We start from the raw sequence: 24,477 nt of genomic DNA on the forward strand, positions 1-24,477 counted from the left end.
AGAGAGCACAAAAGAGAGGGGACAGAGAGAGAGAGCAAGGGGTGGGACAGCTGTACTGCAAAAAATGGCCCGTGTACACTTGCTTTAGGACTAGTAAAATATAACACAAAAAAACACAATGTCCCCGCACTCTATGAAAGAAGCAAAAAAGTTAAGCAATTTAACATAACATGATAATAATCAATATGAAATTGATGCTAATCAATGCAAAATGTATTCAAGTGTGTAAAACATCAAAAATTCAAATATGCATCTCTTAAAATCACTGGGGCGTCCCCAGTCCAGTTAAAAACAAAGGATAGAACGTTAGTCCACAACATAGGGGAATCCTTACAGCTGTAGAAATCAGGAAATGTAAGCAAAAATGTGCAAGCAAGCAATGAATAAGCTTATAGGCAATTTTCTCCCCTGTTTGTTTGTCAGCAACTAGGTACCCACAAGTAGGGATGGGCGAATGTTTCGCAACATTCAAAAAATGAAACTAATTTTAACACATTAGTTTGTTAGTTTCGAATTTCTAATGTTTGTACGACATTCTAACATTTGTAATAGTATTTCTAATGCTTTCTTTAAATGTAATATTCTAATTATGCAATATTTGAAATAGAACATTCAAATTTATATATTTGTATATATTATGTATCAATTTACTAAATTCCCTACCACATGAACTATTAATAGTGGCCTAGATTTGGAGTTTGGCGGTAGCCGTGAAAACCAGCGTTAGAGGCTCCTAACGCTGGTATTAGGCTACCTCCGGTATTTGGAGTCAGTCAAAAAAGGGTCTAACGCTCACTTTTCAGCCGCGACTTTTCCATACCGCAGATCCCCTTACGTCAATTGCGTATCCTATCTTTTCAATGGGATTTTTCTAACTCCGGTATTTAGAGTCGTGTCTGAAGTGAGCGTTAGAATTCTAACGACAAAACTCCAGCCGCAGAAAAAAGTCAGTAGTTAAGAGCTTTCTGGGCTAACGCCGGTTCATAAAGCTCTTAACTACTGTACTCTAAAGTACACTAACACCCATAAACTACCTATGTACCCCTAAACCGAGGTCCCCCCACATCGCCGCCACTCGATTACATTTTTTTAACCCCTAATCTGCCGACCGCCACCTACGTTATCCTTATGTACCCCTAATCTGCTGCCCCTAACACCGCCGACCCCTATATTATATTTATTAACCCCTAACCTGCCCCCCACAACGTCGCCGCCACCTACCTACAATAATTAACCCCTAATCTGACGACCGCAAAGAGCCGCCACCTACATTATAGCTATGTACCCCTAATCTGCTGCCCCTAACATCGCCGACCCCATATAATATTTATTAACCCCTAATCTGCCCCCCTCAACGTCGCCTCCACCTGCCTACAATTATTAACCCCTAATCTGCCAAGCGGACCTGAGCGCTACTATAATAAAGTTATTAACCCCTAATCCGCCTCACTAACCCTATAATAAATAGTATTAACCCCTAATCTGCCCTCCCTAACATCGCCGAAACCTAACTTCAATAATTAACCCCTAATCTGCCGACTGGAGCTCACCGCTATTCTAATAAATGTATGAACCCCTAAAGCTAAGTCTAACCCTAACACTAACACCCCCGTAAGTTAAATATAATTTTTATCTAACGAAATTAATTAACTCTTATTAAATAAATTATTCCTATTTAAAGATAAATACTTACCTGTAAAATAAATCCTAATATAGCTACAATATAAATTATATTTTATATTATAGCTATTTTAGGATTAATATTTATTTTACAGGTAACTTTGTATTTATTTTAACCAGGTACAATAGCTATTAAATAGTTAAGAACTATTTAATAGCTAAAATAGTTAAAATAATTACAAATTTACCTGTAAAATAAATCCTAACCTAAGTTACAATTAAACCTAACACTTCACTATCAATAAATTAATTAAATAAAATACCTATAATTATCTACAATTAAACCTAACACTACACTATCAATAAATAAATTAAATACAATTCCTACAAATAAATACAATGAAATAAACTAACTAAAGCACAAAAAATAAAAAAGAACTAAGTTACAAAAAAATAAAAAAATATTTACAAACATTAGAAATATATTACAACAATTTTAAACTAATTACACCTACTCTAAGCCCCCTAATAAAATAACAAAGCCCCCCAAAATAAAAAAATGCCCTACCCTATTCTAAATTACTAAAGTTCAAAGCTCTTTTACCTTACCAGCCCTGAACAGGGCCCTTTGCGGGGCATGCCCCAAGAAGTTCAGCTCTTTTGCCTGTAAAAAAAAAAATACAATAACCCCCCCCCCCAACATTACAACCCACCACCCACATACCCCTAATCTAACCCAAACCCCCTTAAATAAACCTAACACTAAGCCCCTGAAGATCTCCCTAACTTGAGTCGTCTTCACCCAGCCAAGCCAAATTCTTCATCCAAGCGGAGCAAGAAGAGGTCCTCCATCCGGTAGAAGTCTTCATCCAAGCGGGGAAGAAGAGGTCTTCCATCCAATTGAAGTCTTCATCCAAGAGGCATCTTCTATCGTCATCCATCCGGAGTGGAGGGGCAGCATCCTGAAGACCTCCGACGCGGAACATCCATCCTGGCCGACGACTGAACGACGAATGACAGTTCCTTTAAATGACGTCATCCAAGATGGTGTCCCTCGAATTCCGATTGGCTGATAGGATTCTATCAGCCAATCGGAATTAAGGTAGGAATATTCTGATATGCTGATGGAATCAGCCAATCAGAATCAAGTTCAATCCGATTGGCTGATCCAATCAGCCAATCAGATTGAGCTCGCATTCTATTGGCTGTTCCGATCAGCCAATAGAATGCGAGCTCAATCTGATTGGCTGATTCAATCAGCCAATCAGATTTTTCCTACCTTAATTCCGATTGGCTGATAGAATCCTATCAGCCAATCGGAATTCGAGGGACGCCATCTTGGATGACGTAATTTAAAGGAACCGTCATTCGTCGTTCAGTCGTCGGCCAGGATGGATGTTTCGCGTCGGAGGTCTTCAGGATGCTGCCGCTCCGCTCCGGATGGATGACGATAGAAGATGCCTCTTGGATGAAGACTTCAATCGGATGGAAGACCTCTTCTGCTCCGCTTGGATGAAGACTTCTACCGGATGGAGGACCTCTTCTTGCTCCGCTTGGATGAAGAATTTGGCTCGGCTGGGTGAAGACGACTCAAGGTAGGGAGATCTTCAGGGGCTTAGTGTTAGGTTTATTTAAGGGGGGTTTGGGTTAGATTAGGGGTATGTGGGTGGTGGGTTGTAATGTTGGGGGGGGGGTATTGTATGTTTTTTTTTTACAGGCAAAAGAGCTGAACTTCTTGGGGCATGCCCCGCAAAGGGCCCTGTTCAGGGCTGGTAAGGTAAAAGAGCTTTGAACTTTAGTAATTTAGAATAGGGTAGGGCATTTTTTTATTTTGGGGGGCTTTGTTATTTTATTAGGGGGCTTAGAGTAGGTGTAATTAGTTTAAAATTGTTGTAATATATTTCTAATGTTTGTAAATATTTTTTTATTTTTTGTAACTTAGTTCTTTTTTATTTTTTTGTACTTTAGTTAGTTTATTTCATTGTATTTATTTGTAGGAATTGTATTTAATTTATTTATTGATAGTGTAGTGTTAGGTTTAATTGTAGATAATTATAGGTATTTTATTTAATTAATTTATTGATAGTGTAGTGTTAGGTTTAATTGTAACTTAGGTTAGGATTTATTTTACAGGTAAATTTGTAATTATTTTAACTATTTTAGCTATTAAATAGTTCTTAACTATTTAATAGCTATTGTACCTGGTTAAAATAAATACAAAGTTACCTGTAAAATAAATATTAATCCTAAAATAGCTATAATATAATTATAATTTATATTGTAGCTATATTAGGATTTATTTTACAGGTAAGTTTTTATCTTTAAATAGGAATAATTTATTTAATAAGAGTTAATTAATTTTGTTAGATAAAAATTATATTTAACTTAGGGGGGTGTTAGTGTTAGGGTTAGACTTAGCTTTAGGGGTTAATACATTTATTAGAATAGCGGTGAGCTCCAGTCGGCAGATTAGGGGTTAATAATTGAAGTTAGGTGTCGGCGATGTTAGGGAGGGCAGATTAGGGGTTAATACTATTTATTATAGGGTTAGTGAGGCGGATTAGGGGTTAATAACTTTATTATAGTAGCGCTCAGGTCCGCTCGGCAGATTAGGGGTTAATAAGTGTAGGCAGGTGGAGGCAACGTTGTGGGGGGCAGATTAGGGGTTAATAAATCTAATATAGGGGTCGGCGGTGTTAGGAGCAGCAGATTAGGGGTACATAGGGATAATGTAAGTAGCGGCGGTTTACGGAGCGGCAGATTAGGGGTTAAAAATAATATACAGGGGTCAGCGATAGCGGGGGCGGCAGAATAGGGGTTAATAAGTGTATGGTTAGGGGTGTTTAGACTCGGGGTACATGTTAGAGTGTTAGGTGCAGACGTAGGAAGTGTTTCCCCATAGCAAACAATGGGGCTGCGTTAGGAGCTGAACGCAGCTTTTTTGCAGGTGTTAGGTTTTTTTTCAGCTCACAGCCCCATTGTTTCCTATGGGGGAATCGTGCACGAGCACGTTTTTGAGGCTGGCCGCGTCCGTAAGCAACTCTGGTATCGAGAGTTGCAGTTGCGTTAAATATGCTCTACGCTCCTTTTTTGGAGCCTAACGCTGACATTATATGGACTCTCAATACCAGAGTTATTTTAAAGGTGCGGCCAGAAAAAAGCCAGCGTTAGCTACGCGGGTCCTTACCGACAAAACTCTAAATCTAGCCGAGTATTTGTTAAATCGAAAGTTACATTCGAAATTTTGAATGTGGACATTCGATCTAATTATGAACATTAGAAATCAAAAGTGACATTCGAAAACTAAATATCATTCAATTATAGAATCATTTTTAAGAATATTCGTTCTTAACATTCATTTATGTAAATAGAATTTCTACAATAACATTCGTTCTAACATTCGAATTGGAATATAAACTCATTCGCCCATCCCTACCAACAAGTCAGCAGCACTATGAATGTATGTCCATCTGAATATAAGAAAGATACATTGCCAATTTTCTAGCTTTCGACAGATTAGCAAAGCCATGCAAAGAATGCAATTCAAAAGCGAGAGGCAGAGTGCAAGCAGGTAGCATTCATTCAATCAAAGCTGCATAACATATGTATTGTAAGTCACCAAGCAATAGAAGCAGCAAATGATATATAAAGAACCGTCTGTTTGTAATCAATAAGGCATAACCTGGATGCTTCAAGTGTCAGATGGAATATAACAATGAACCGGCTCTCAAGGATAAAATCTGGCGAGTTCTTGTACCGCTACTTCATAGACATACTTCATAGACATAGTATAACATGTGTCAAGGCACAAGCCATATACAGAACGATCTCACCTAAAATCAACCATGTTGGAAAGAAAGAGAATTCTCCCTTAGTGCAGGTTCTCTGGATTTTCAAAGCTGGGCAGTCTGGAAGGTTTGGAACATCCAGAGATCCTACATGAAGGGAGAATTTTCTATCGCTCCTACATAATTTACAAACTGTTTTGGAAAACCTAAAGTTAAAGGGACAGTAAAGTGATCATTAGACATTAATGGTTTAAATAGAACATATAGTTTTAATCAACTTTCCAATTTACTTCTATTATTTAACCCCTTAAGGACCAAGGACGTACGTCCTCAAAAAAAGACAGTTAACACCTGAGGATGTATGGCGTACGTCCTTGGTCTTGGAAAGCGGTGGAAGCGATCCTGATCGCTTCCAGACGCTTTCCGGTTATTGCAGTGATGCCTCGATATCGAGGCATCCTGCAATAACTAGGGTTGCACCAATACCGATACTAGTATTGGTATCAGTACCGATACCAAGTATTTGCATGAGTACTTGTACTCATGCAAATGCACCGATACTTAAACCGATACCTCCACTTCCTAACCATATGCTATCTTGTGGCGTTTTTTCAAACTGCATGTTCCCATTTCATTTTAAGCTGAAGTGGAGACTAAACTAAAAATTGTTTACTACTGTTCTGCCAATACAAATTGCTGTTTTTTGTATTATTGTAGGAGAGATCCCTGTACCTTGTTCAGACAAACCCCTGAAGTACTGGTCAGTTAATAAACTGAGATTTCCAGCTCTGGCTAAAATGGTCCAAAAATATCTTTCTGCCCCATGCAGTAGTGTGGAAAGTGAAAGACTGTTCAACTTAGAGTCAAACCTCCTTACTGATAGCAAAAACAGACTTATAGCTGAAGATGCAGAGAGGCTTCTGTTCTGTTCCTTAAAAAGAACTTGCCACTAACTTTTGAAAAATTATTCTAATTGCTAAATTGCCTTTTTACTGCTAGTTCTCATCTTGCACAATGATTTTCAAAACAATTTAATTCCAATGAACACTCATCCTGCAATTATAGGACTAGATTTAGATTACATTTGATTGGTAAGCTTTATCAATGCTTTGTTCACATTTCCAACTCCATAGACTTTAATGGAGAAGGACATGTAATGAGAGCATTGGTAAAGCTTACCAGTCAAATGTAATTTAGCCCATAGTGTTGTTCCCCATGATTAAACAGTGCACTGTTCTATTTTTTACTGTATTGTACTTTTGGTTGGTTGTGATTTTATATTTGTTTATTTGTTGGTTGTTATTAATATATTTTATTGTAATATTTTTATTTATAAACATGTTCTGTGAACTTTATGACAAATAAAACTGTTTTATTATTTCATAATGTCTTAAGTTACAGTCCTTCATAATTATAAAGAAGGAATCTTAAATAATTAGTCTGTATTGTGCTTGGTTAACTGTCACATGACATTAAAAAAAAAAAGTATCGGTAATTGGTATCGGCGAGTATTTGAAAACAAGTATCGGTACTTGTACTCGGTCTTAAAAAAATGGTATCGGTGCAACCCTAGCAATAACCCTTCTTGGCCATCCGATGCAGAGAGAGCCACTCTGTGGCCCTCTCTGCACCAGACATCGATGGCCGGTATCGTTGGTGGGAGCCAGTCTGGGAGGCGGGTGGGCGGCCATCGATGGGCCGTGTGATGTGGATGGGGGCAGGATAGTGAGTGGGATCGCCGGGGGCGCGCACGGACGCGCGTGAACGGGTAGGGAGCGGGTGGGAACCGCTACACTGCAGAAAAATATTGAAAAAAAAGTGGCAGAGAGGGGGCTATAAAAATAATATTAAAACGATCTAAGGGATCTGGGAGGGGGTGGGGGGTTGGTCTTTGGGGGGGGCAAGCTACACTACAGAAAAAATAGAAAAAAAAATATTTTATTGTAAACTGGGTACTGGCAGACAGCTGCCAGTACCCAAGATGGCTACCAATAAGTTAGAGGGGGAGGATTAGAGAGCTGTTTGGGAGGGGGGGTCAGGGAGGTTGAGGGCTAAGGGGGGATCCTACAGAGCAGCATATGTAAATATGCTTAATTAAAAAAAATCAAAGATAGCTTTTATGTTAGTACTGGCAGACTTTCTGCCAGTACTTAACATGGCGGGGACAATTGTGGGGTGGGGAGGGAAGATAGCTGTTTGGGAGGGCTCAGGGGGTGTAATGTGTCAGGTGGGAGGCTGATCTCTACACTAAAGCTAAAATTAACCCTGGAAGCTCCCTACAAGCTACCTAATTAACCCCTTCACTGCTAGCCATAATACATGTGTGATTCGCAGCGGCATTTAGCGGCCTTCTAATTACCAAAAAGCAACGCCAAAGCCATATATGTCTACTATTTCTCAACAAAAGGATCCCAGAAAACAGCCATTTGTGCCATTATTGTAAATAATTTCAGTGAGAAACCTGGTTTGTGAAAAAGTGAACAATTTCTTTTTATTTGATCGCATTTGGCGGTGAAATGGTGGCATGAAATATACCAAAATGGGCCTAGATCAATACTTGGGGTTGTCTACTACACTACACTAAAGCTAAAATTAACGCTACAAGCTCCCTACATGCTCCTTAATTAACCCCTTCACTGCTGGGCATAATACATGTGTGGTGCGCAGTGGCATTTAGCAGCCTTCTAATTACCAAAAAGCAACGCCAAAGCCATATATGTCTGCTATTTATGAACAAAGGTTATCCCAGAGAAGCATTTACAACCATTTATGCCATAATTGCACAAGTTGTTTGTAAATAATTTCAGTGAGAAACCTAAAGTTTGTGAAAAAATTTGTGAAAAAGTGAACATTTTTTTTTTATTTGATCCCATTTGGCGGTGAAATGGTGGCATGAAATATACCAAAATGGGCCTAGATCAATACTTTGGGTTGTCTTCTAAAAATATATATATATACATGTCAAGGGATATTCAGGGTATCCTGACAGATATCAGGGTTCCAATGTAACTATCGCTAAATTTGAAAAAAAGTGGTTTGGAAATAGCAAAGTGCTACTTGTATTTATGGCCCTATAACTTGCAAAAAGCAAAGAAGATGTAAACATTGGGTATTTCTAAATTCAGGACAAAAGTTAGAAACTATTTAGCATGGGTGTTTTTTAGTGGTTGTAGATGTGTAACAGATTTTGGGGGTCAAAGTTAGAAAAAGTGTGTTTTTTCCATTTTTCATCATATTTTATAGTAAATTATAAGATATGAGGAAAATAATGATATCTTTAGAAAGTCCATTTAATGGCGAGAAAAACGGTTTATAATATGTGTGGGTACAGTAAATGAGTAAGAGGAAAATTACAGCTAAACACAAACACTGCAAAAATGTAAAAATAGCCTTGGTCCCAAACGGACAGAAAATTGAAAAGTGCTGTGGTCATTAAGGGTTTAATTTGCTTCCTTCTCTTGTTATCCTTTGCTGAAAAGTGTATCTACATAAGCTCAGGAGCAGCAAAGAGCCTAGGTTCTAGCTGCTGATTAGAAACCAGTAGTGTATTGTTGCTCCCTTAACAAATGATACCAGGAGAATGAAGCAAATTTGATAAATGAAGTCAACTGGAAAGTTGTTTAAAATGTTATTTTCTACCTAAATCATGAAAAGTTTGGGTTTCATGTCCCTTTAAGAACTTGTAATTGCTTTGACCAATGCAGTTAATGCATATCAGTAATAAAATAAGTTTAGATTCCCTTTAAAGGTTAAAACCTCTTACTTTTGTTTACAAATTGTGATTTCTCCCACGCTCCCTAAAAAAGCCAAAAATCGGAACAAGTTTTCAGTACACTGCTAATTGCCTAAACCAGCTATTTAATTTACAGCTCTTGCAGTTTATAGAATTGGCTTTAGACCTCTCGAGGGAATGTGGAACAAGCACAATATGTACACACAAGCAAGAGGTGTTTCATGTCCACTTGAGTGCCTATGACAAATTTGTACTGCTAGACTCATCTCACAATAACACTCCTTGGCCACAAGGTGTCAGAAGATTCTCAATATTGCTTCAAAATTCCAAATACATTTTAAAAAGGTTCACCAACATAGAATCTTTGATGTTCCTATTAAAGATTGGGGTTTGCTGTAATATGGTAAATGCTTTTACTGAAAGTTAATATATCCCAGATTGCTAAAAGGAAGCAGTCTTCTTCATGCATTTTTTATGGTAATGCTGTATGATATATTCATGACAGTTTACTCATCACAGTAATAAAAAAAAATCATCTAGCAAGTTAAGATTCAGATTTTAATTCAGGAAAAATAAAGGCTGCTGTTATGAACTATTAATGAATTCAGAAAGTATTATGACTATATTAAAATTTGAACATGCTTCCTTCTCACCTCTCAAGGCAACAGTTAAAGCTTTATGTTTTAATTTAGGAGCTGACATCCGGACTGCCAAAATCAAAGACGCTGGGCTTATATTGGCAGAAACCTTACGGAAATTCTTATATGACCTGAATGTTGATGACGGTTTAGCAGCGGTTGGATACACTACAGCAGATATTCCCGCCTTAGTAAAAGGAACTTTGCCTCAAGTAAGAGTCTAAGAGATACTATTTTTTTTTACTTATTTAAATCATTAACACGGTTAACTCTTTGCATGTTCTTGTTTTAAACATTAATGCCTTTTTGGCCTCAACGTCTTAATTTGAAAACGGAACTGCCTGTAGATGTCAAGAAGGCCTTTGTAATTCACTGAAAAATGAGAAACAAGAGAGAAACTAAAACAGAGTTGCTTCCTAATCTGTATAATAAAATATAGAAGATATATATATATATATATATATATATATATATATATATATATATATATATATATATAGCATTGTGATATGACTACAAGCAAATATATTTTTAATAAACATTTTACAAGTGTTATTTTGTTATCCATATTTTCATGTCAGTATACATATTTATGATATCTCCTGTGAGGTAGAAATGGATATAAATGAACTCTTGTAGTGATCAGGAAATCACTATGTGGTATATGTAACATCAAGGTACTGTATCCTGTGGGATGCATTCATTATCAAGGTACTGTATCCTGTGGGATGCATTCATTATCAAGGTACTGTATCCTGTGGGATGCATTCATTATCAAGGTACTGTATCCTGTGGGATGCATTCATTATCAAGGTACTGTATCCTGTGGGATGCATTCATTATCAAGGTACTGTATCCTGTGGGATGCATTCATTATCAAGGTACTGTATCCTGTGGGATGTATTCATTATCAAGGTACTGTATCCTGTGGGATGCATTCATTATCAAGGTACTGTATCCTGTGGGATGCATTCATTATCAAGGTACTGTATCCTGTGGGATGTATTCATTATCAAGGTACTGTATCCTGTGGGATGCATTCATTATCAAGGTACTGTATCCTGTGGGATGCATTCATTATCAAGGTACTGTATACTGTGGGATGCATTCAATATCAAGGTACTGTATCCTGTGGGATGCATTCATTATCAAGGTACTGTATCCTGTGGGATGCATTCATTATCAAGGTACTGTATCCTATGGGATGCATTCATTATCAAGGTACTGTATCCTGTGGGATGCATTCATTATCAAGGTACTGCATCCTGTGGGATGCATTCATTATCAAGGTACTGTATCCTGTGGGATGCATTCATTATCAAGGTACTGTATCCTGTCTGATGCATTCAACATCAAGGTACTGTATCCTGTGGGATGTATTCATTATCAAGGTACTGTATCCTGTGGGATGCATTCATTATCAAGGTACTGTATCATGTGGGATGCATTCATTATCAAGGTACTGTATCCTGTGGGATGCATTCATTATCAAGGTACTGTATCCTGTCTGATGCATTCATTATCAAGGTACTGTATCCTGTGGGATGTATTCATTATCAAGGTACTGTATCCTGTGGGATGCATTCATTATCAAGGTACTGTATCCTGTGGGATGCATTCATTATCAAGGTACTGTATCCTGTGGGATGTATTCATTATCAAGGTACTGTATCCTGTGGGATGCATTCATTATCAAGGTACTGTATCCTGTGGGATGCATTCATTATCAAGGTACTGTATCCTGTGGGATGCATTCATTATCAAGGTACTGTATACTGTGGGATGCATTCAATATCAAGGTACTGTATCCTGTGGGATGCATTCATTATCAAGGTACTGTATCCTGTGGGATGCATTCATTATCAAGGTACTGTATCCTATGGGATGCATTCATTATCAAGGTACTGTATCCTGTGGGATGCATTCATTATCAAGGTACTGTATCCTGTGGGATGCATTCATTATCAAGGTACTGTATCCTGTGGGATGCATTCATTATCAAGGTACTGTATCCTGTCTGATGCATTCAACATCAAGGTACTGTATCCTATGGGATGCATTCATTATCAAGGTACTGTATCCTGTGGGATGCATTCATTATCAAGGTACTGTATCCTGTGGGATGCATTCATTATCAAGGTACTGTATCCTGTGGGATGCATTCATTATCAAGGTACTGTATCCTGTCTGATGCATTCAACATCAAGGTACTGTATCCTGTGGGATGCATTCATTATCAAGGTACTGTATCCTGTGGGATGCATTCATTATCAAGGTACTGTATCCTGTGGGATGCATTCATTATCAAGGTACTGTATCCTGTGGGATGCATTCATTATCAAGGTACTGTATCCTGTGGGATGCATTCATTATCAAGGTACTGTATACTGTGGGATGCATTCAATATCAAGGTACTGTATCCTGTGGGATGCATTCATTATCAAGGTACTGTATCCTGTGGGATGCATTCATTATCAAGGTACTGTATCCTATGGGATGCATTCATTATCAAGGTACTGTATCCTATGGGATGCATTCATTATCAAGGTACTGTATCCTATGGGATGCATTCATTATCAAGGTACTGTATCCTGTGAGATGCATTCAACATCAAGGTATTGTATCCTGTGGGATGCATTCCAGCTTATTTGGGGCAATGCTGTACTGTGTGTCCCTATGCCATTCTGTTTGTATTTACAATGTCTTGCAAAGGGCGATTAAAGTGCTTGATTAATATAAGCAGTAACGCCAAACATGATGTCACACTCTGATTCATGTTTATTGTTAGGTTTTTCCAGTGGCAGCTGCATTTGCATTAGATGTAGACTCTTCTCTCTATTTTTGTACCTCAGTTTAGTGTCTGGCTCCTTTTACCTGTAACTAGCTCCTGCAACTTGTACATGGCAAAGCATCTGAGCCTAGCCTGTTCTTTCAACAGGCAAGCCTTACCTATTCGATCTATTAGATGCTGACCTGGTCTACCTGACTTTGGGGCCTGACCTACTCTGTCTATTAGTTGCTGACCTGGCCTACCTGACTACAGGCCTGACCTTTTCTGTCTATTAGATGCTGACCTGGCCTACCTGATTACGGGCCTGTCCTATTCTGTCTATTAGATGCTGACCTGGTCTACCTGACTACGGACCTGTCCTATTCTGTCTCCCTGTCTCCAAGTTAATGATCCAGTCTGACTTCAAGCATTTCAGGTCCTGTCTACATGTTGTTAACTTGGTCCATCCCTATTCTGTTCTGAATAGGCCACCCAGTCTGTCTGATTTCAGCCCTGTCCTATTCTGTTTACAAGTTGCTAACCCAGCCTGCCCAATTGTGAGCCTATCCTGTTTTGTTTACAAGTTCCTGACCTGGTTCATCTGACTTTGAATTTGACCTGTGCTGTTCATAATTTGGTGCTGATCTAACCTGCTCCAGTTTATGACACTGATAAATCCATCCTGTTTTCAAGTGACTGATGTGTTCTGCTCTTAATTATAAGACCCACTATCTTTCAAAGTTGCTTATGTGGTCTGCTCCAGATTACGAGATTGACAAATCCAGTTCTGCTTTTATGTTGCTGAACTCACTGCTCCAGACTTTTGTTTAACTTTTACATAGGTGTCCTGGCCTATTCCAGATTACAAGATTGTCTGTCCTGTCTTGTCTTCCTCTGTTCCTGTCGATCCATACAAACTTATGCGTCAGCTTCCAGTAATGTTTAGTCAAGAGCTTAATATAACCCCAGTCGGAACTATAACATTTATTCTGCAGTACATTTTGCTGTTTCCCATTATTTTCTGGGGAAAGTGACTCAGCTAACAGTTTTCCAAGTTCAGCTATATTTTCTGGTAGGTCTAAAGCCAATACATTTTGTGCCTTCATATTTTTGAGAGTGTACTTTTTTGACTCCAAGGTAGCTTATTCCACATTACAGAATTATCTGAAATTTAAATGGTTGAAAATAAACATTATGACAAAGTAGATGAGGTGGAAAGAGGATAAATGTTAATTAAGTTCAACCTTCAAATAAAACATGGGATCCCTGATATAAAACAAAACTTGCCAAGTATGACTGCTCTTTTTGCCCAAGCTATCATAATAATGGGTTCTGTTCAGGGGCATATTATGGCCTAGGCCAACAAGACCGGTGTCTAGGGCATCAGATTTGGGGGGGTGGGGCAGCACATCTGCTCTATCCTTTCTCTAAAAGCCAGCACAAAGTACAGTGAGCGATAAAGTGCAGGCTTTTACAGAGAAGACACTGCACGCTGATTAAGGTCGCTCTTCACAGGCAGTGCTCCTTTAAACCGTTGCTTTATTTAGAGCCACCAGCATTTTTGCAGTGGAAGCATTCTTGGTAAGAAACTTGCCTGAGGATATGCTTATAAGGTAAGGCTGGAGGAGAAGACCTTGTGCCGAAATTCTGCCTCCCCTTGTCAGCTGTGGTGGGTGTGCCAGCGCAGTGCTTATTGCAGGTCTTAGTAACAGACTGGATGGGTCTGTGCACTGCTTAGATCAGCTTGTGATGTCTAGTGATAAACTCTCAGCGCTAATGTATGTTAGCTTCTAATAACTAGCTTTCTGATTTTATAAAAAAATATACTTAAGCCCATTTTAAAAAAAAATACCACACTGCTAGATTACAAGTTTTTGTCGGTAAGGCTTGCGTTGCTAACAAGCCTTTTTTTTTAACGCTCCCTTAAGACAATGCTGGTATTACAGTTTTTTTTAAACCTGGCGTTAGCCGCAAAAAGGTGAGCGTAGAGCAAAATTTAGCTCCACATCTCACCTCAATACCAGCATTGCTTACGGTAGCGGTAAGCAGGTAAAACGTGCTTGTGCATGATTTCCCCATAGGAAACAATGGGGCAGATTCAGCTGGAAAAAAACCTAACACCTGCAAAAAAGCAGTGTTCAGCTCCTAACGCAGCCCCATTGATTCCTATGGGGAAAGGAATTTTATGTTTACACCTAACACCCTAACATGAACCCCGAGTCTAAACACCCCTAATCTTACACTTATTAACCCCTAATCTGCCGCCCCCGACATCGCTGCCACCTGCATTATATTATTAACCCCTAATCTGCCGCTCTGGACACCACCGCCACCTACATTATCCCTATGAACCCCTAATCTGCTGCCCCCTACATTGCGGACACCTACATACTATTTATTAACCCCTAATCTGCCCCCCCCAACATCGCTGCAACAATATTAAATGTATTAACCCCTAATCTGCTGGCACCAATGTCGCCGCCACTATAATAAAGTTATTAACCCCTAAACCTAAGTCTAACCCTAACCCCCCAACTTAAATATAATTTAAATAAATCTAAATAAAATAACTACAATTAAATAAATTATTCCTATTTAAAACTAAATACTTACCTATAAAATAAACCCTAAGATAGCTACTATATAACTAATAGTTACATTGTAGCTATCTCAGGGTTTATTTTTATTTTACAGGCAAGTTTGTATTTATTTTAACTAGGTACAATAGTTATTAAATAGTTATTAACTATTTAATAACTATCTAGCTAAAATAAAAACAAATTTACCTGTAAAATAAATCCTAACCTAAGTTACAATTACACCTAACACTACACTATCCTTAAATTAATTACCTAAACTACCTACAATTAATTACAATTAAATGCAATAAACTAAAGTACGAAAAACAACAAACACTAAATTACAGAAAATTTAAAAAATAATTACAATTTTTTTAAACTAATTACACCTACTCTAATCCCCCTAATAAAATAAAAAAGCCCCCCAAAATAATAAAAATCCCTACCCTATACTAAATTACAAATAGCCCTTAAAAGGGCCTTTTGCAGGGCATTGCCCCAAAGTAATCAGCTCTTTTACCTGTAAAAAAAAAATACAATACCCCCCTAACATTACAACCCACCACCCACACACACAACCATACTCTAAAACCCATAGACGTAATGTGCTCACATTGCAAATGCTATTGAGTGAAAGGAGGAGCCGCATCAAATCACAATGAAGAAAAACAAACAGAAAACACAGTACAATTAAATAATTCCTGCTCTCTGATATTAATCTCCCAGTATGCTGACGATAATCTGTGTTCTTCATGAGCATTGTATACACAATTTTTCATATACAGTGAGTCTCTCATATTTTGTACTTTACCCTAGAGAAGCCTACTTCTCTCTACTATTCATTAACAAAAACATATTAACATTAAACTTTAACAAAACTCTGAATGAACAAAGTTGAAGACCAGAAAAAATAACTTGCGCACTTATAAAGCAGCGTCGAGGGCCCAGTAATAAAAAAAAAATGGCGCTTTAAAGTGATATATCACTAGGACTCTGCCTGTTTCCCTTCTAGCTTCCCCGTCTTTCATAAGAAAAGATGTGAGCCCATTCCCTACTTAGGGAATCTTCTAGGAAGATACTAGTGTATCGGAATGGGAAGAGGACTTGCCTTTAAACTTAAAAATTCAAAAGAAAGAATTAGTCTGCGCCACTTGCATAAAAACAAGTCCAGTCTGTTCTGCACATCCACTCTAATGTCTACCTGCTCCACAAACAATTGTGCCTTTAACATACTGCGGAAACAAGCAAAAGAGGGTGCAGTAGTCTTAATCCACTGCTTCAGTATACATTTCCTTGCTAATAGAATAATTAAAGTCAACACTGAATCAGACTGTCTATATTGTGTTTCCCAGTGCATGAATACTATACTGTTTGGTTCTAGAACAATTGGAAGTTTTAACTGCTTATTGATCCAGTATTGGATCAAGTCCACATATAGTGCAACAGGTTAGGGGCTTCCATATAGCATTTGGAGCATTTGTTAGGCCAATCAGGGATCCATTTGGCATTCCTCTAGGCGTCAGATAGGCCCTATGCAGAAGTCTAATCTGAGTCTCTCTTAAAGTTGCGGACAAGGTGGCTTTTCTAATTTTTTACAATCCCTCCCGAGCCTCCTCCCACGTAATTCCTTGAATACCTTCCCTTTCCCATCCTGCCAATAGGGTCAGTTGTATCTGTTGCAGGCATTTTTGTAAAATAACTTGATATATTTCTGCTAAGGAAAAGATTAGTAGAATACAGTTTGTTAAAGTTTACGGGAATCTGAATACCTATGTATGTTATCATATGGTTTGCTATCGCGAATGGGTAGTTGTGGTCTAGTTTATTATCCCGATGTAACCATAGAATCTCAGGTTTCTGCATATTAACTTTATAGCCTGAGAAAGATCTGAAATCTTGCAAGGCTTTCAAGATGGGTGTAATGTGAGTTTAAGGATCCTGGACGAATAGCAGAATATCATCTGCATATAGCGCCAGGTGTTGGGGGTCTCCTGCCATATCAATACCCTGAAATAGTTCCCTTAGCTTAATAGCTAAAGGTTCTAGGGCCAAATTAAACAGCAACGGGGACAGAGGGCACCCTGTCTCATACCTCGTTGCAAATGTACATCGGGGGAGAACATACTGTTAACACATATGTTAGCTACTGACGAGGAGTAAATAGCTTGTATAAATGAGAGGAAAAGAGATGTCTCCACTCAACCATATTGAAGGCCTTTTCTGCCTCCAAGGACAGCAGAAAGGCCTCCAGCAGTAACGCATCAGATCCGCCCTGTTTCCTACTCCAATAGTATTGAAGTACTTGTAGGACCCTGTGTACGTTGACCACTGATGATCTTGCGAGCATAAAGCCCATCTGATTCTCATTAATCAGATCTGGTAGGTTAAATTTGAGGCGTTCCGCTAGAAGTTTTGTTAGAATTTTGTATTCCGAATTTCATAAGGAGATCGCCCTATATGACTCCGGTAGATGAGCGTCCTTTACGGTTTTAGGAATAAGAGTGACATATGCCGCTGAGAATGTAGTTGATGGTCTACCATCGTTAGAAAAATATTCAGAGAAAAGATCGGTTAGGACTGGGGTTACTTGTGGTTTTAACATTCTATATAGTTCTATGGGCAGCCCGTCTGGGCCCGCCGCTTTTCCCAAAGCTAGGGACATGATGGTATTGTCCACCTCCTCTCTAGTAATGGGTGCATTAAGCTTATCCCGCTGCTCATTTGATGTTTGTGGTAGAGTAATTGAGTAAAAAAAAAATGGCTGGACTTTTTCCGAAGAGCTCTGGTGGTGTTAGATGCTGCGCGTTATTGGTGTGAAAATCATCCCAGCATTCCACCAAATAGTGCTGGAACTCCTGAGAAGTAGCTAAGTATTGTGGGAATCTAAGAGTCCGTCTGTTACCTGAAGGTAGTATTGTGTCTAAAAAGAGACCTATGGGGGCATGGTCAGAGACAACCACAACTCCAATTTTGGCATCTATGATCTAGGAATTAAGAAGTTAGAGATCATGAACAGATCAATGCAAGACATAGTAGGTGAGGCTCGGGAGACACATGTGTAGTCCTTTCCATCCGGATTCAATTTACGCCAGATATCCACCACATCTAGTGAGGACGTCAAAGCCTGAAAAATTTCAAATTCAAATTTATTGCTGGTTTTAGTGGGGGGGGGGGGATTTGGTTGTACCTATTGAGATCCCTAAGCCTGTCACATTGTGGATTGGTAGCTAAATTAAAGTCCCCTCCGATTATGATAGCTGTACCAAGATGAGGGGGTGAGATCCCTGATTAAGTCCTCCCAGAACACTTTGGTTTTTTTATTAGGTGCATAGATATTACACATGGTATAGGTCTTATCTGCAATTTTAGCTTGGACAATAATATATTGTCCTTCTTCGTCACCAATTACTGTCACATCCTCAATATCCAGTTTTTTCCAAACAGTATGGCCACCCCTCTACTAGCACTTCTGTAAGAGGCACATTTCTCATACAGATCTTGGAGTAGAACAGTGTGTTCAACAGAAGTAAATTTCTTTAAAATGAGCTTCCATAGCTCAATCAAAACCATAAACCAATATAAGTAATAAAAACTCCTGTAATGTAAGACACAACTATGGGGATTCCCCAACCTGAAGGGGAGTATCACCCCTGTCAAAACAGCCGAAGCCATTACTTAAAAAACAATGAAGAAGTCATGGTTAGCTTCTTAACAATATAACCCATCAGCCTTCCCCTCCCCGAGAATGACTAGGACTTATAGAGCCTCCTTCTGCCTCTAGATAGGTTTTTGCTGCTTGTGGGGAATAAAAAAATGTGGTCCCCCTAACAGTAACAATCTTAAGTTTGGCAAGGTACAGAAAAAAGGCCTGTCTACCTTCTCTGTTAAGTTTGGAGCACAATGGGGAGAATTCTCTACGCCTTTTCATTAAGTCCACTGAATAATCCTGAAACAGTAGTATTTTAGAGTTGGCAAATGTCAAGGTATCTTCTTTCCTATACGCCCTGAGAACAGTGAGTTTAGTTTGGAAATGTAGGAATTTAATCATGACTGGATGGGTTTGAGTATTATTTTCCATACCAGATCTCTCTGGGCCCACTCTATGTGCACTCTACACTGCCCACTAGGCTCTCAGGTGGGATATTTAACAGGGCAGGAAGGGTAGTCTAAACAAATTTTAAAATGTCAGCTGGCTTGACAGATTCGGGTAGCACTAGGAGGCGAACATTATTACGCCACAATCTATTTTCGAGATTGTCAAGTTTTTGCTGCAATAAGAGGGATTGTTTTCCAGAATATCATTCTTACTACTTTTGGTGACCTGTGTGTCCTCAAGGTCAGAAAACCTAGTCTCTGCCTCTGTTACCCTTGTCGAGAATTGTTTAACATCCTCCGGCAGGGTATCTACTCCTTTTTGGAGATTTTCTATCTTGGACAAAAATAGAGTAGAAATTTGCTTAAAAATTGGGTGCGTATCCTGTAAACTGCCCTCTAGGGGGAAGTCATGGATCTGTACCTAAATAACAGTGTCTGATCCAGGCTTAGCCCTGCAGTCATTTTTTTTTACGACTCGCCATACACATAAAAAAAATATAGTCATTAATGGAACAAGGGCTCTAAACTTGCATACAATGTGGGTTTAAAATCGGTCTGAACTACCAGACACTACCCAAACAGAGTTCTCCGGGATTTAGCACTCTATTCTTAAGTTTTACAACCTGCAGTTCTAATCATAAAATTTTGAACAAACAACTTTCAATCTGAAGGTACAGTAGAGTATGATATTCAAACAGTGAAACAAGAATATATATTATCACAGTGTCCCTTCTGAGTTCAAATAATCCAGGTGCTCCTCTTATGCCTTTATGCCAGAAATATGTTTTATCATATGATGCATAGACCACTGTGGCAGAGTATTACCAAGTGTTGCTGGGAGGTGAAAGTTAATATGCTGAATCACAAGAGTTCCACACACAATGCACAGAGCACTGCAAGACAAACACACAATTGACACTATGGATCTTTAGTGCAGCCTCAATGTGCTGGGGAAAGCTTTCTACAATGAAAGAGGCTAAGATGTCACAATCGTCCCTGCACCAGCCACGCCGCCCCTAAGCACTATAGGTGTGCACACCCTGTCAGAGAAGTGGCCCCAGAAATCCTTCTGTGTATAATAAACCATTAGTGCGATCCCAGGTTTGTGCACAATATATTAAGAAGGGACTCAGTTAATTAAAAGTTTCCTGCAACGTGGCATTAAACATAAAACCACTGTATCAATTTAGCTTTAGTAGTGAGCTAAACGTTTACTTAGCTGTGTGCCTGGCTGCTGAAAAGTACTGGGTACTGTGTTCTAGTAAGAGTACGGCACTGTCAGCGGATCCCAAAACTATGAGACGTCTCCGTTCAATGTGAGTGATTGACACTGAGCTGGTTAATACACCAAATGCTCACTGCTCCACAGGCCCAGGTTGTTGAAGCAAGCCCGTAATGGAACCGGGCACTTCCAAGATGGTGCTACTGGTTTCGTGCCATTTCTCAATGACTGTCGCTGCTGGCTCAGATGGCTTCCTTGCTGGAGTCCATAGCTGGGCAATGTGCAGAGCGGGCGTCCAATGTTGCTGTGGCCTGATAGCAGTTTAGAAACTGCACAATCTCCCTTCCAAGAGGTTGCACCTTTGTGTCGTCTGCAGACCTGCAACACTGTAAACAGCGTCACTAGCCCAAAGAGATCCATCCGGTCCTTACAAGGATTGTGCCAAAGTGTTGATTACCACTTTGATGGTAGAACAATCAGTGCGCTGCTTCGTTGGGCTTCGTGGGGGAGAAGTCACCAACTCCTGCCAATGTTAGAGGATCTAGGTTTGAGATTCCTCTACTCCAGGCAGCACTATTTGCCAAGGACATAGGCTGGGTTGAGGATAAGCAGAAATCTAAAAAAAAAAGATATTTTTCCCAGTTTGTAAGAAATCTAAGCGGGAGCTTGGCTTCCCTGCTGCTACCCTCAGTGCCTGCCCACCAAAAGTCAAATACCACAGTTTTACTTACTTTTTTATGGTACAATCTCCTTTCCTCCAGCCTTAAAGGGTTACCACTTATCACACCTTCACATTTTTGGAATGACTAGTGATTCTGCCAACTACCTATATGCCCCTGTATATATTCTTATAAGATAATCATATCACCTCTGAAGTTATGCCCCCTTAGACATTATGAATTGCTTTTCAAATCTATGTCCTTTTTTATGCTTGTTATTTTCACATTTGACTTTGTAGCTGCTGTCTGGCACTATGCACTACTACTAAAAAAACTATAAAAAAAAACTTAAAAAGCCCTTTTCACCCAAACCCTACATCTTGTCCAGCTTAACCGCTAGATAGCTTGCTCATATTTTTCTACTTTGATGCATAATTTGACTTTTATCTTTTTTTAAATCTCATTTGCTGTTTGACAGCTGACGTTTTGTAACTATATTAATGCTAATAGGTGAGTTTAAACCAGTTTACACATTTAAGTGCTTGCTGAAGCATATACATAGTAGCTAGGCAAGGGAAGTGATAAAAGGAAATATAGCTCACAATGAATATTATAAACCATGTGACTTGGAACTTAACTAAGAAAAAAGCCATTTGAAATAGAAAGTTACGGCTAGATTTCGAGTTGTGCGTTAGGGTAAAAAAGCAGCGTTAAGAGGTCCTAACACTGCTTTTTTACACCCACTGGTATTACGAGTCTTGCAGGTTTAGGGGCATTGCACACTTCTTTGGCCTTACCTCAAAACGACTTACGTAAACTTCATAAAGTCTTTTTTCTATGGGACTTCCATAGCGCCGGTATTACAAGTCTGTCCTGGGAGGCCAAAAAGTGAGCGGTACATCCTACCCTGTCAAGAGTCCAAACGCATTTCAAAGTCAGTAGTTAAGAGTTTTATGGTACAACGCCCTAATCTGCCGCCCCAACGTTGCCGCCACTATTCTAAATGTATTAACCCCTAAACATAAGTCTAACCCTAACACCCCCTAACTAAGTTAGAATAACACCTAACACTACACTATATTTAAATAAATTAACTAAATTAACAACAATTAAATCAATTAAATTAAATTAGCTAAAGTACAAAAAAAACAACACTAAATTACAGAAAATAATAAACAAATTACAAGATTTATAAACTAATTACACCTAATCTAATAGCCCTATTAAAATAAAAAAAAACTAGCCTAAACTAAACTATCAATAGCCCTTAAAAGGGCCTTTTGCGGGTCATTGCCCCAAAGTAATCAGCTCTTTTACCTGTAAAAAAACAAACAAACAACCCCCCCCAACAGTAAAACCGACCACCCACACAACCAACCCCCCCAAATAAAATACTATCTAAAAAACCTAAGCTCCCCATTGCCCTGAAAAGGGCATTTGGATGGGCATTGCCCTTAAAATGGCAGTTAGCTCTTTTGCGGCCCAAAGTCCCTAACCTAAAAATAAAACCCACCCAATACACCCTTAAAAAACCTAACACTAACCCCCTGAAGATCGACTTACAGTTCTGAAGACCGGACATCCATCCTCAAGGAAGCGGCAGAAGTCTTCATCCAACTGGGCCAAAGTCCTCAACGAAGCCGGGAGACGTCTTCATCCAAGTCGGGCGAAGTGGTTCTCCAGAATTCTATCAGCCAATTGGAATTAAGGTAGAAAAAATCCTATTGGCTGATCCAATCAGCCAATAGGATTGAGCTTGCATTCTATTGGCTGTTCCAATCAGCCAATAGAATACAAGCTCAATCCTATTGGCTGATTGGATCAGCCAGTAGGATTGAACTTCAGCCAATCGGAATCTAAGGGACGCCATCTTGGATGATGTCACTTAAAGGAACCTTCATTCGTCTTTAGTCGGAAGAAGAGGATGCTCCGTGTCAGATGTTTTGAAGATGGAGCCGCTCCGCGTCGGATGGATGAAGGTAGAAGATGCCGTCTGGATGAAGACTTCTGCCCGTCTGGAGGATCACTTCACCCGGCTTTTTTTATTTTGATAAGGCAATTAGATTAGGTGTAATTAGTTTAAAAATCTTGTAATTTGTTTATTATTTTCTTTAATTTAGTGGGGGGGGTTGTACTTTAGCTAATTTAATTTATTTCATTGTTGTTAATTTAGTTAATTTATTTAATTGTAGTGTTAGGTGTTATTGTAACTTAGGTTAGGTTTTATTTTACAGGTCAATTTGTATTTATTTTAGCTAGGTAGTTATTAAATAGTTAATAACTATTTAATAACTATTCTAGCTAGTTAAAATAAATACAAACTTGCCTGTAAAATAAAAATAAACCCTAAGCTAGGTACAATGTAACTATTAGTTATATTGTAGCTATCTTAGGGTTTTTATTTTTAAATAGGAATTATTTAGTTAATAATAGGATTTTTTAGTTAGATTAATTGTAATTATATTTGTTAAGGGGTGTTAGGGTTAGACTTAGGTTTAGTGGTTAATACATTTAGTATAGTGGCAGCGACGTTGGGGCGACAGATTAGGGATTAATAAATGTAGGAAGGTGGCAGCGATGTTAGGGACGGCAGATTAGGGGTTAATAATATTTAACTAATGTTTGCGATGCTGGAGTGCGGCAGTTTAGGGGTTAGTATGTTTATTATAGTGGTGGCGACGTTGGGGGCGGCAGATTAGGGGTTAATAAGTGAAGGTAGGTTGCGAAAACATTGGGGGCGGCAGATTAGGGGTTAATAATTATAATTTAGGTGTCGGCGATGTTGGGGGCAGCAGATTAGGGGTTCATAAGTATAATGTAGGTGGTGGTGGTGTCCGGAGCGGCAGATTAGGGGTTAATAAATATAATGCAGGTGTCAGCGATGTCGGGGGCGGCAGATTAGTGGTTAATAAGTCTAAAATTAGGGGTGTTTAGACTCTGGGTTCATGTTAGGGTGTTAGGTGTAAACATACATTTTATTTCCCCATTGGAATCAATGGGGCTGCGTTAGTGAATTTTACGCTGCTTTTTGGCAGGTGTTAGACTTTTTCTCCGCCGGCTCTCCCCGTTGATTCCTATGAGGAAATCGTGCACAAACACGTACGACCATCTCACCGCTGACTTAAGCAGCGCTGGTATTGGAGTGCGGCAATGAGCAAAATTTTGCTCAACGCTCACTTCTTGCCTTTTAACGCCTGGTTTGTAAAAACCCGTAACACCAGCGCTGCAGGTAAGTGAGCGGGGAGACAAAACTGCTCGTTAGCTTCTAACGCAAACTCGTAATTTAGCCGTTAGTTTAACTTACTAAAACATAAACTAGATCTGTAGCTTCTCAGAATCATGATTACATTTTGTATTTTTTTTATAAAGGGTA

The 24,477-nt window shown here is 39.0% G+C and overlaps 1 protein-coding gene across 3 annotated transcripts in view; it reads left to right on the plus strand.

The window, feature by feature from the left end:
- The window catches only part of ADHFE1 (alcohol dehydrogenase iron containing 1), a 150,617-nt gene that overhangs the window by 104,985 nt on the left and 21,155 nt on the right, over window positions 1-24,477 (plus strand). For all 3 annotated transcript variants that reach the window (XM_053715088.1, XM_053715089.1, XM_053715090.1), the window contains exon 14: window positions 9,834-9,991. In XM_053715088.1, coding sequence (XP_053571063.1) covers window positions 9,834-9,991 — 158 coding nt within the window. The remainder of the gene's footprint in view (window positions 1-9,833; window positions 9,992-24,477) is intronic.

The sequence above is a fragment of the Bombina bombina genome, chromosome 5 (genome assembly GCF_027579735.1).
Source record: "Bombina bombina isolate aBomBom1 chromosome 5, aBomBom1.pri, whole genome shotgun sequence".
Taxonomy (NCBI): Eukaryota; Metazoa; Chordata; class Amphibia; order Anura; family Bombinatoridae; genus Bombina; species Bombina bombina.